Source organism: Manis pentadactyla, chromosome 8, assembly GCF_030020395.1.
Source record: "Manis pentadactyla isolate mManPen7 chromosome 8, mManPen7.hap1, whole genome shotgun sequence".
Lineage (NCBI taxonomy): Eukaryota > Metazoa > Chordata > Mammalia > Pholidota > Manidae > Manis > Manis pentadactyla.
The window spans coordinates 92,838,748-92,851,402 of record NC_080026.1 but is presented as its reverse complement, the minus strand read 5'-3'; the positions used below and the strand labels follow the sequence as shown (position 1 = coordinate 92,851,402).

Below are 12,655 nucleotides of genomic sequence, written 5' to 3'. Positions count from 1 at the left end.
TGAAAATTATATGAAATTTAAATTTCAATATCCATTAAGTTTTATTGGACACAGCCATGCCATTCCTTTAGCTTTTGCATATTACAACTGCAGAGTTGAGTATTCATGTATGGTCCTCAAAATCTGAACTGTGCTGGGCCCTTTACGGAAAAAGAATTTGGTCCCTGACCTAGATAAGTCCTGGGTGATGGTCATGTCATTTTGTGCAGTGTGCATACTCCCAAATGCAGTGTTGTTTAACTAAAACTTTGACTTGAGCTGCTCATCAGTTTTAAAGTGCACTTTTTAAATTTTAAGCAAGCCCAGTTTCCCTGAGATGTGTGGGCCATTGGCATAAAAGGGCCCAAGGTGTTATCTTGTGAGACACGTGCCCCCTGGTGGACTGATGTAGGGTTTACTCAAGAAATTTCAAATTGAATTTACCAAGGATTTCTTTGTGTCGATGTCCCAGGGGTCAGAGGCCAACTGACCCGGGCGGACGCGGACAGGTTCTTTCAAGGCCTGGGTAAGTTCTAGCCACGTCGGCGCTCACTTCTATTTACTTTGCTGCAGACCAACGAACAAAGAGACTAGGCTCAGAGGGTCTCCCTCCCGCCCCATCTCCCAGTAAAGCCACTCGATAGCTCTCCCAGGTCAGCCTCCGGGCTGCTCCGCTCTCTCCGTCCCGCAGGTGGCCTGGAAAAACGGCGACGGGGTGAGGGTGTCGGGTAAGGGGGGCGGTCAGCCGCATCAGCCAATCAGGGCTCGGCCCCAAGCCCGGCCAATCGGGAGCACGAGGAAGGCCTGAGTCAGTGCCAGCACCTCCTGCTTACGGCTCGGTGTTTCTGCGTGGGCTCTGCCAGCCTCGGCTCGGGCTCCCGCTCGTTTCCTAGTTCACGGGGAAGCCCCGGTGCGCTTCTCCGGAGGCCATGGGGCGACAGTGGGGGCCCGCCACAAGGGCGGCCGAGCAGGCGGGCTGTGTGGTGAGCGCCTCCCGGGCCGGGCAGCCCGAGGCGGGCCCGTGGAGCTGCAGCGGAGTGATCCTGAGCCGCCGCCCAGGCCTGGTGCTGTGCCACGGGGGCATCTTCACCCCCTTCCTGCGGGCCGGCAGCGGCGTGCTGACTGCGGCCGGCGCCGCCTTCCTGCCCGGCGGCAGCTGCGGAGACGACCTGCGCCTGAGCGTGCAGTGGGGCCCAACGGCCGTGAGTTCCGCAGGCCGCGCGGAGCGGGGCCGCCGCGGGCTGTGCTCGCCCCAGTGCGCTGGCCTGGAGCCCGGCCCTCCCAGCCCGGCCCGCGGGCTGCCGCTGCGGCCTCCGCGCCCCGCAGAGCTGCTGCTGCTGCTGAGCTGCCCGGCCTTCCGGGCCCACTTCGCGCTCCTCTTCGGGGGCGAGGCAGCCGAACAGTGGCGCTTCGCAAGCGCGGCGCCAGACGAGGAGGTGTCGGAAGACGACGAGGAGGATCAGCTGAGAGCGCTGGGCTGGTTCGCTCTGCTGCGCGTGCAGCGCGGCCCGGAGGAGGCGGCCGAGGAGTGCGGGCCGGCCGTGGCCGTGGCGCCTCTCGGGGCCGTGCCCAAGGGCGCGCCGCTGCTGGCCTGCGGCTCCCCGTTCGGGACCTTCTGCCCGGACATCTTTCTCAACACGCTCAGCCGCGGAGTGCTCAGCAACGCGACCGGCCCGCTGCTGCTCACCGACGCGCGCTGCCTGCCGGGCACCGAGGGCGGCGGCGTGTTTGCGGCGCGGCCCGCCGGGGCGCTCGTGGCCCTCGTGGCGGCGCCCCTCTGCTGGAAGGCCCGCGAATGGGTGGGCCTCACGCTGCTGTGCGCTGCAGCCCCTCTGCTCCGTGCCGCCAGAGCCGCACTCGGCCGCCTGCGCCCCGACACCGCTGCCCTGGCTGCCCTCCTGCCTCAGGAGATGGGTTCCCCATGGGGTGTGCCTCTCCGAGACCCCGGGCCCCTTTGGGCAGCCACGGCGGTGCTAGTGGAGTGTGGCACTATATGGGGGTCAGGAGTGGCTGTGGCGCCCCACCTCGTAGTGACCTGCCGGCATGTGGCCCCTCGGGAGGCTGCCAGGGTCTTGGTGCGCTCCACCTCCACCAAGTAAGGCCCCCAAGGTTGCCCTCACTCTGCCCCCTCACCAGGTCTCAAGTCTGGGTCTCAGGTCATAATCCTGAGGGTTAGGGAGGCCTTCTGGTGTCAAGCTGATGCTTTAGTAGTGTAGTGCACATAGAGACCTGGGACCCTCTCCTCATCCTTGGCCCCCGGAGGCCCCAGTGCGGGAGGTGGGGCGTTTCAGGGCCTCTGGTAGGGGGTGAATGGGGCTTGGGCAAGATAACAGGAAACACCAGATTTGGGATCTCGGGGGCATCCCAGCATCCCGGACTGTTGAGCTCCACCTCCCAGTCTGGATTCCTTTTGGGCCATTTCTCTGTCTCACAGCCTTGCACCCACACACCTCTAAGTCCTTTGAGAGGAGACCTCCTAACCCCGTCCTCTCTTCCCTGAAAGTGGTAGTGAAGTCCCAGGGGCCCAGGATGCTGCCCTGTTGGCCCAATAAAAGGGGACTGTTACTTGATCTCTTAGATCTTAACCAGAACTTACAGGCTAGATTAAAATGACAGATGTGGGGTTTTACCAGTTAGAATATGGGAGTGGGGCCTGGGCAAATAGATACATTTTGAAGAATCTGGGTGATCCTGGAACCAGGCTGGGACTGCAGACGGTCATTTGTTCCCTCTCTGAAGAAAAAAGCACAGTTGGCCTCCTTTCCTTCCACTTTCTCTGATAGTAGGGATAGCAGTCTTGGCTTCCTGGCTTGGTTCTCTAGTATATGTTCTGCTTTCACTCTGGAGTCCCAGGTACTTAACTTAGGCCAAAGCAATATAGCACCTTGGTGTTAATTCTGGACCTCCTGTGTCTAGCTCAGCCTTAGCCTTGTGGCCCACGCCCTTCTAAATCCCTCTACTGAATTTTTGATGTTAACTCAGCCTGGCTTTGTCATAGAGGTCCCTGCTGGCCAACAGGACAGCTGTGCCTTTATGGAAAACTGATGATGAGAATTTTCTTGTGTGTGTATGTGGTTCCCAATTACTTGCTGTTTCTGCATCCCCGATACTCTTGCTCCTAGGGAACCCACCAGATCTGGAAGCTACCCCTGCAGTGTGTTAACAGGAAGCCCCTGTGTGATCTTGGGCAAGTCACTTAATTTGTCTAAATTGCCTCAGCATGAGCTGACATGTAATCTTGAAACAGAGCCTGGCACATAGAGCAATAGAAGTCCTAGCATATGTAAACAGAGACTGAGAGGGGTGAAATCATATCATGCCCTATCAACTGACAGGATTGTTGGTATCAAATGAGGCAGTGAAGGGAAACACTGGTTTGCCCTGGCCACTTACTGTGGACCTTGGGGAAGTTACTCAATCTCTCTGGGTCTCAAATGCACTATCTAAAGTGGAGATAATGCCGGTGTATAGTTCACAGGGCTGCTGTGAGGACTAAATGAAATGCTAGAACATATTACCAGGCCTGGCCCACAGTGCTCACTAGGTGTCAGGTGTTTATGATCATGGTGAAGTGCAGGAAGCATTACAGAGAAGTACTCTACGTTGGAAAGCATGTTTGGAAACACCATAGAAAAACTAAGACACACCCAGGGTTGCCTGCCTACTATATTTCAGGGCTGACATTAGAACTTTTTTACTCCCAAGTCCACAACTTTTACTGTCACTCATCTTGCTGCCTCTCAGTGCTAAAGGGTCAGAAAGCTAGCCTGCATTTTGTTTCCCTTGCTCCCAGGAGTGCTACGATCTGGGGACATGTGGTATTTGCCACCCAGGAGACATCTCCCTATGACATAGCAGTGGTGAGCCTGGAGGAGGACCTAGGCGATGTCCCCATACCTGTGCCTGCTGAGCATTTCCATGAAGGTAAAGGACAAAGGGCCTTCTGGTCTGGGCAGACCCCAGGAAGGAAAAGCAATGTTGGGTGCTCTAACCCTGTTGATGAGGGCCAGTTCCCTAAGCCAGCTGCCTTCCCCCTCCCTGCTGGAGTAAGGGTGGAGTCAGGGTGGCATCAAGCTGGTCTAAAGTCATCCTGGTTACCTGGAGTTGCTCTTGGAGGCTTCCCTGCTTGTGCCCAGCATGCCCAAGGTCGTGGGGGGGGGGCAGGTGGAATCCCTGGCAGAGGGAAAAGCATGCTGCTTTCCTGTGGCCCTGCAGCAGTGTCGCAAGTGCTAAGCCTTGGGGCTCACGCTGCAGGCTGGTCAGAGAGGTGTTGCACTTTGGAGGAAAAGTGGCATTATTTGAGTAAGGCTTTGTGGTGCTGCCACAGAAGTAGCAGAGGCCTTGCTTTGTGAATGCAGTGTGCTATTATGACAAAGACTGCACGTTGTCATCTCTTCTGTCACTAGCCCAGTGTCTTTGGGCAGGTAATGGTTGCTGCCTCAGTTTCCATATCTGTAAAATGGGGCTAATGCTGCCTACTCCTGGGTGTTGTGAAGAATGGGTGAGATATTGCCTATAAAACACTTAGCTCATGCCTTGTGTGTTCAGAGCACTTGGTAAATGGGGTTGGTGGTTGCTTTGTAATCCTCACCTTTTTTTTTTTTTTTTTTCACCAAGAGACTTCATAGTCCCAAGAGGAGATGGGTGTTAATTCCAAAGACCTTTACTGAGCACCTGGCTAGTGGCTAGGAACCCTAAAAAGTGACTCCCCTGTGCAGCAGGGGAATGAGGGCTGGAGAACAGCCTGATGCTGAGTGGTTAGCAGATCCAGTGCCGGGAACTCAGTGGAGGTCCCCCCCTCTTGTTGTGGGGAGCTCTGCAAAGCTCTCTGGGGGCAGGAGGATCTGAGTGGAAACTCAAAGGGCAGAGAGGGTTTGGAAGTTTGAGAGGGCAGGAATGGGGTTAGGGAACGCGAGTCCTGTTAGAGGAGGCTCTCCCACTTCACCCTGCTTCCCTCCCTGGCAGGTGAGACTGTTAGTGTGGTGGGCTTCGGCATCTTCGGCCAGGCCTGCGGGCCCTCAGTGACCTCGGGCATCTTATCGGCTGTGGTGCAGGTGGATAATACACCAGTGATGCTCCAGACCACGTGTGCTGTGCATGGTGGCTCCAGTGGGGGACCCCTCTTCTCTACCAGCTCAGGCGATCTTCTGGGTAACTAACTCCTTGGCCCTCTCCCAGCCTTCTTCCCTTTGCTAGAGCCTCAGCCCCTTCCAGTGAATGCTCAGTGACCAGACCTAGGAGCCACCTTCTGGAAGCCACCTTTGGAAGGTGGTGGGCCTTATTATGCCTGGGAAGTAGTAGCCATGGTGTTCAGGCTGTGTGCTCCTGAGGTTGGAGTGGGGTGGATGCTGAGCTAGGAGGGAAGAGATCCGAGTTCTGGTCCCTTCTCTGTCACTAAGACACTGCACCACTTTAGGTAAGTCAATCTTAATTTGACCTGTGAAACTCAGGAGTGGATTAGCTCAAGGGTTGCAAACTCAAAAGCCTGCAGAGGCTGGCCAGGTAAAGTGAGGGAATGAGTAAGCAAAGTCAGCGGGGAGTAGAGGGTCAAGGGTGAACTAGGGTGAACATTCAGCTCCAGCACATTGTGCCTCATCACAGGAATGTGGGCCTAGTGCTGGCTGATTCTCCAGTTTTTCATAAGAAGCCTCCCCCTCTGCCTTCTTTTATATGTGGTTGTTAAGTCATTCAATTAAAATTTGTTGGTAATTCAGGTCTTAAACTAGTTTATTAAAAAAAAAAAAAAGGCCAACTGTGAGTCCATATGGACACCTCCAGCTGCAGTCCAGCACAAAAGGTCCTTCTTCTCTTATTTCTGGCTGCTTTCTCCTGTAGTGAGAAGCCTTGTCTTACTCTTGCTAGCTACAATGGGAGTTACTTATTTCTTCAACTAGATTATACAAATTAAGTACTTTCATATTCCTAACCCACACCCCTGTGAGAATCACATCATCTAGAGTATAGTGTTTGGGTGTGTACACTTCTTTTTGTCTTTAACATTAATATGGCCATTCAAAACACTGTTTCCTGAAGGTTCTTAGGTCAGCTCTTCTCTTCTTCCCTTTAGTGTGTGGTTGTGTGTTTCATGGGTAGTACAGTTAGATCCGTTTGTCATAGTCTCTATTCCATTTTCCCCCCATATATATACAGATAAATACATGTATCTCCTAGTTCTGTATGCTGAGAGGGGCTCGATGCAGGGACACCACAGTTGCAGTGAGTACACCGAGAGCCTAGGTCTTGGTTTCTAAGAGCCATTCTCTAATAAAGGAACTAGAAACTAATTGATTCCAGGGCTGGGACAGGGAAAATCCAAGATGAACCTGGAGCTCCTTGGGATGTTGTAAAGGAAGGAGATGCTACCAGTAACAACAGCAAGACTATAAGCGTGTCAGTTGCTGAAAGAACCAAGAGCCAACGTGAAGAAGCTCCCATTTGAACAACTTGAGCTGCAAAACAAGTAGCAATAATGTTAGATTGCTACCCAAAGAAAAGGATGACTGCATGCACTGATAGAAACATACGAGTGAATAATACATTTTAAAATGGAGACAGGTGAAAGCTCTTCCTTTCAGAAGAATTCCAATTAATAAGTATAGAAGAAGTGAGGGAAATAGAAAATCACTGTTAGGACACCACAGTAGGAATTGCTACAGATAGGACCTACTGGTGGATCCTAAAGTTTAAGTAGAAGATACTTGCATAATCCAAAAATATTTAGGACTTACAAAGGGGAAAATAATAAGTCTGCAGTGGGGAAATCTGGCAGATACTACCTTAGCCAAGTGAACAAGGTTAATGTCACAAGTAATGCTTAAAGACCTCATATACCTCATATACACAAGCTCCCAAGTGTTCTAGGGCCTCTGGGATGGTGATGGCCCTCCCTTCTCATGCGATGTGCTGAGGACATGTTGCTTCTGTGGTACTCTTCCTCAGTAATATATAAGTTGAACCTTACTGTGAGAAAATCCAGATGGAGGGACATTCTACAGAATAACTGACCTGTACTCTTCAAAGTGTCAAGGCCATGAAAGACAAGGAAAGACTGGAGAACTGACCCAGATTGGAGGAAACTTAGGACACGTGACAACTAAATGCTGTGTGGGACCCTGGATTGGATCCTGGGACAAAAAGCATGAATGGGAACCATGGGGAAGTCCAAGTGAGTTCTGTACTTTAGTTAATAGCAGTGTCCCAAGGTGAATTTCTTGGTTTTATGGTGACATAAGGAAAAGCTGGATGAAAGGTGTGTAGGAACTCTATATACCATTTTGGCAATGCTTCTGTAAGTCTGAGATTGTCTGAAAACAAGATATATACATGCAGACACATACACTGAGCAGGCCGAGAAGAACTTGACTGTGGGTCTGATGCATTTATTCATTCCTCAGCAGTGCTTATTGAGGGGCCACTCAGTGCTAGGTGCTGGGGAGACTGCATGGACAAAATGCAAAAGCCCTGTCCTCGTGGAGCTGATGCTAGTAGGAGAGAAAGATAACAAATTAAGTGAATTGTAGTGTGTTAGACACTGACAGTATTAAGGAGAAAGTAAAGCTGGGAGGGGGGACTTGGGTGTGGGGATCCAGCGTCCATGAAGGGAACACAGCATCAGTCCCTGTGAGGTGGCTTCAAGCTCCCAAGTGTTCTAGGGCCTCCGGGATGTTGATGGCCCTCCCTTCTCATCTGGCTCACACCCTCTTTTCCTCTCTGCCTCCTCAACAGGCATCGTTGCTAGCAACACCCGGGACAATAACACAGGGGCCACCTACCCCCACCTGAACTTCAGCATTCCCATCACAGTGCTCCAGCCAGCCCTGCAGCGGTACAGCCAGACGGGCGACCTGGGCAGCCTCCGCGAGCTGGACCAGGCCGCCGAGCCGGTGAGGGTGGTGTGGCGGCTGCAGCGGCCCCTGGAAGAGGCTCCACGGAGTAAGCTCTGAGGCTGTGTCGCTCCTCTGGAGAGAAGAACAACCATTTTATGCCCGGGCAGTGCCAAGGCTGGAAGTTTCAAGACCCTGGCATGGCACACCCCAGCTGGGCTGCCTCCCCTTCACCACCCACCTGGTTCAGCTCTGGAGTCTGCATCAAACTTCTCTTTGTGTCTCCAACCTAGCAACCTGTTTCAGGGCATTTCCTGAGCCCCTACTCTCTCTGCCCCTGATAGTAGACCCAGCTCTTGTTATGTCCCCTTCTGGGGAGCCCAGTACAACTGCACCACAGCCCTGGTTCTTACAGGCACATACTGGCTGGAAGGCAGGGCTGGCCCTGGTTTCTAATCTGTTCCATCTCCTGATGGCTGCTGGTGGTCTGGAGCAGCTGCTTCACTGGGCTTGGGGGCTATTCAGAAAACCTCGGCAGAGAAGGCCAGCTGTGAAGTCCAGAGACAAGGCAAAGAGCATCTTGTTCTATTAGACCTACAGGGAGGGGCAGCCCCGAGAGTCCGGACTCCTGGGTCATGTCAGGGGTTGCTGGTCTACAGGGGCATTCTGACACTGTGCCTTCATTTTCCAGCCCATGAAATGGGCCTCAGGGCTGTTGGGTAGAATGTGTCTGGTTGAGGTTTGGGAATAAATAGGACATATGGAAGAACCTCTATACTTCTATATATCAGATTCTTTTCTTTCTTTGTGGGGGTTGGATCAGGAATAGAAAAGCACCAGGCACAGAAATACATCTTTTCTGTCCTGCTTTCTTGGCAGGGTTTGATCTTAGGGGATAGTTTGGAGCCAGACTTGTCCTGATAGCTGGTCATAGTGCCAGTCAGCGCTGCGTGGGGCTTGCAGATTCTGGAAGATGGTGGTCCTGGCCCAGCAGGAAGTGTTTGCAGAGTCCCTGGGATGTGCTAGGCCCCAGGGTGAGTGGGAGCTGGGGAATTCAAAAGTAAATGAGGCCCTAGGAGCTAAGACCAGCCCTGTACATCAGGAACATACACTGTGTGCCCAGGGCCCTGCACCTGCAGGCCCTGAAGAAATGATGGTTCAATCATTGACAGGTTGAATGCCAGTGGGGATGACTTGGGGGTAATTCTAAGCAGAGAGAATCACTGGGAGTACTTTGTTTCTAGCACCTATTTGCTGAGTGCCACCTCTGGGCAACCATAAAACACTTCTGAGATGGTTGTTCTTCCCTTTGCAGATTAGAAATGGGTCCAGAGGGCAACATTAGCTTAAGAAAAACTCCATTGTAGACTAATGGAGGCAGAGGTTATGGCTGAGGTATGACTTTTCTGGGAGGGGAGAGGGAGGATTTATTCCAGAATGTGGGGGTACTAAGGAGCTCAGGCTGTTATGGTATGTCAGCCCATTAGTGCAACGAGCAGGGTGGCTCTGTCCTGGCCAAATTGAAGACTGTCCAGGGGCTCAGGGAGGCTGGATCAGGCAAGGCTTCATCAAGGTGACTCATGAGATGCAAGCCTAAAAGGACAGGTGTTCACCGAGCAGACTGAAAGTAGGGATGGTGTTGTAGGCTAAGAGTTGTAGGAGCTGGGACAACTAAGTGTGAAACCACGTGCATGTCTGGCACTGTCAAGTGGAGAGAAAACTGAAAAGGGAAAAGATCAGAGGCTGGAGAACCCTGGTGGCCCTGGTGAGGGAGATTCGGCTACAACAGGACTGGTGGGCATGGAGAAGAGCACGCTGTGGCAGAAAAGGGACTGACCGACGTGGGCAGGGCAGAGCGAGAGAGAGGCCTGATGGTGCCTGGATTCTGGTGAGGTGATGATCAGTGTGGCTGACACATTTAGGGACAAGGTATTTCCTTGGGGTGTCTTTGGGACCTCAGGACCCAGGACAGCAGGTCCTGTAGACAGGAACAGCAGGTGTTGAATAAGTGGATGAGTTAGGATCATGCAGTGAAAGATTCCCCTTCTCCCATCTCAGTGGCTGAAGACAGCGGAAGTTTATTACTCATGTCGAGTCCAAAGTAGTGTACTGGTGGGAAAGAAGGGAGCAGTAGTGGGTGAGAGACCCAGGCTCCTCCCTCTCGTGGCTGTCATTGGGTCTGGGACCTCAGAGTCCTCTGCTGGGTCCTCTATACTTGGCTAGTGATGGGGGAAGAGAGAGAGGAGAATATATTCTTTCTTCATTAAAAAAAATAATTTTATTTCAGTAATTTCAAACTTACAGAAAAGCTGCAAGAATGCCCATACACCTTTCACCCAGACAGCCGCATTCCCTTCTTGCCAAATGCCCCAGAGATGTTCTTTAATACAAAAAGACCTAATCTGGGATCATGAGTTGCACCCACTTGCCATGGCTATGTTCCCCCTTGACTTTCAGCACCTCAGTCTTTCCTTGCATTTGATGCCCTTGACCTTCCAGAAGATAACAGGGCAGTCATTTCATAGAATGTGCCTTAGCTTGGGTTTGTCCATACTTCCTCTTGATTAGATTCAGGATATGGATCTTTAGCTGGGCTATATTAGTGATGCAGTCTTCTTATCATTGTGTCCTACTGATAGGTGTACAGTGTTGATTTGTCCCCCTACAGATGATAATGTTGATAATTTGAGTAAGATGGTATCTGCTAGGTTTCCCCACTCTGAAGTTCCTTTTTTTCTTTGTAATTGATAAGTATTCTTCGTGGATATGTTGGGGAAGTTGAGTTTATTTTCCTTGGTTCTTGTCCCTGCTGCAACAAAGACCTGAAGGGCAGAGACACAGTAGTGAAGTAAAGTAAAAGATTTATTTGAATGCACTTCGAGAGAGGAGTGGACCAGAGTCAAGGTTTATTTGATTACACTCCAAAGGCAGGTTTGTTTGATTACATTCCAAAGGAGGAGTGGGCTAGAGTCAAAACAGGCAAAGGAAGGTTTACCTGAATAAAGCAGAGAATAAGGAAAAATAGAGGGAGGAAAAAGCAGCTCATTGAACTGCTGCCCAGCATAAGGGCATAATCCCTTGCCAACTCCTAAAGTTCGCGTCACCTGGCATCCAGTGTCGGCTCAGATCTGCACAGTGTGGGACCTATGCCCCACCACCCCAGGATTTGGGGGAGCCTCAGAGCACTGGATGGAGTGACATTATGTTCTGAGAATTCCAAAGGCAAAGAAAAGAAATTTTCAGGCAGACTTCTAAGGAGCATGATTGAATAGCTGCAGTCCCGTCTGGGTCACCCAGGTGACCAGCACTTGCAACCCCAAATCAGAGCTCTCAGCAGCCCCTCCCTAGTTATCTGAAGTAGGACAGAGTGACACACTCAAAGAAAGGGGAGTGTGAGCAACCTCAGAGGAGGTGCGCTTAAGGGTTTGGGGTCTGGGGTTTTATAGGGCCTTTTTGGGTAAGGGTCAGCATAAAGCACGATGTATACAGGTGATTCATAACTTAGGTCACTATGTTGGTTTGGGATGTCAGCATTCTTTGTCCACATAGGTTTATTTACACTTCTAAGTCTGTCTTCTGCCCTGGTTACAAAGTTACTTGAATTAAGAGCTGGAGAAAGAGGAAAACACAGCATATAGGTTAAATTAAAGAATAAGCTGGGCCTTTCAGTAGGCTAAAGTAAATTTTACAATGGCATGATCTAATAGACACAGTGAAGGCACTGGGCTGTGCTCAGATACTTTTCTTATCTGGGGAATATCTGGACTTTCCAAGTAACTCCTGACCTTTGGAGTTAACAGATTAACTCACTAACTCTGGGAGTCCTTTCTGGCCCTCGAGTTTTATCTGGTTAACTCTTTGGAGTCCCTTTCAGTGGGCTTTTCTGGCCTTATTCTCCCTTCACCCGCTCACGTTTATTTTTCTGCCTAGCAGATTCATATTTTATCCAATGGATTATGATCTATCATTATTATTATTCATTTTGATGCTCAAATTGTCCAATGCTGGCTGGTGAGAGGTCCTTCACACTAGTTTTGTGTTCCTTTGGTATCTCCTGGTTATTGGGCTGAGTTTGTACTCCTCAGTTCTTGTCTCCACCATAACAAAGAAGTGAGAGGCGGAGACAAAATAGCAAAGCAGAGCGAAAGTTTTTATTTGAATATACTCCAAGCGAGGAGTGGGCCAGAGTCAAGGTAGACAAAGGCCCTGATCCATTAGTTGGGGGGCCTTTATGTTACATTCTGGCTAGGAGGCACCTCTTTGACTGGCTAGGTGGGGATTATTTGATTCACAGGCTCATCCCTCTCAGTGAGCATGTCCTTTCCCACGATGATCTGTGGTTTGGGCAGTTCTGTTCTGATTATGTCCACCTTGGGATCTGGTTGGGACCGGTCTGGCCTGATCCAGATAAGAAGTTTTCTCCCTGCAAAGCCTTTGCTGTCTTCACATGGGACCCCCTACTGGGGGCAGAGTTTGGGCAGCTATCTTTCTATTTATCCCCTCCTAAGCCATGAGTTAACAGGAATAGTTCCAATTTGAATTCAGTTCTATAAGGTTCATTCTGGCTCTCCTCTTTCACATTTGTACCTCCCTTCTGTCAGAAACATGGTTCCATTATCCTCAATGTATTTTTATTAATCTTTTATTAAAGTTACTTTGGAGGACCCATGTGAAAAGTACATTTGAGAAGCTATCCAAAGCACTCAGCTTGTGTTCAATAAATATTAGCTATTGTTTTTCTAAGAGTACTGGTAGGATTGTTTCATATGGATCATTCTGGTTATCAGGGGACGAGGTGGAGGGAGAAGCGGAGAGACTGCTAATATACATGGGGTTTCTTTGGAGTGATGGAA

At 50.9% G+C, this 12,655-nt stretch overlaps 1 protein-coding gene across 4 annotated transcripts; it reads left to right on the top strand.

The window, feature by feature from the left end:
• Positions 1 to 779: 779 nt before the first annotated feature.
• On the top strand, positions 780 to 12,481 carry TYSND1 (trypsin like peroxisomal matrix peptidase 1). Of its 4 annotated transcripts, XM_036928770.2 has the most exons (5): positions 781 to 1,778; positions 3,102 to 3,166; positions 3,773 to 3,903; positions 4,945 to 5,130; positions 7,705 to 12,481. In XM_036928770.2, the coding sequence occupies exons 1-5, from the start codon at positions 909 to 911 to the stop codon at positions 7,920 to 7,922; spliced, it is 1,470 nt and encodes a 489-aa protein (XP_036784665.2). In that variant the 5' UTR covers positions 781 to 908; the 3' UTR covers positions 7,923 to 12,481. The 4 variants fall into 4 exon arrangements, 3 of the variants coding, with proteins under 3 accessions (XP_036784665.2, XP_036784664.1, XP_036784663.2); XR_005033257.2 differs by lacking the exon at positions 3,102 to 3,166 and having other exon boundaries at positions 780 to 2,074; positions 5,034 to 5,130; positions 7,705 to 7,721; XM_036928768.2 differs by lacking the exon at positions 3,102 to 3,166 and having other exon boundaries at positions 782 to 2,074.
• Positions 12,482 to 12,655: the final 174 nt, after the last annotated feature.

Coding starts and splice junctions, on each gene's coding strand:
- TYSND1 (XM_036928768.2), top strand. CDS start 909: ATGGGGCGACAGTGGGGGCCCGCCACAAGGGCGGCCGAGCAGGCGGGC. Junction 2,075..3,772: donor GTGCGCTCCACCTCCACCAA/GTAAGGCCCCCA, acceptor CCTTGCTCCCAG/GAGTGCTACGATCTGGGGAC. Junction 5,131..7,704: donor CAGCTCAGGCGATCTTCTGG/GTAACTAACTCC, acceptor CCTCCTCAACAG/GCATCGTTGCTAGCAACACC.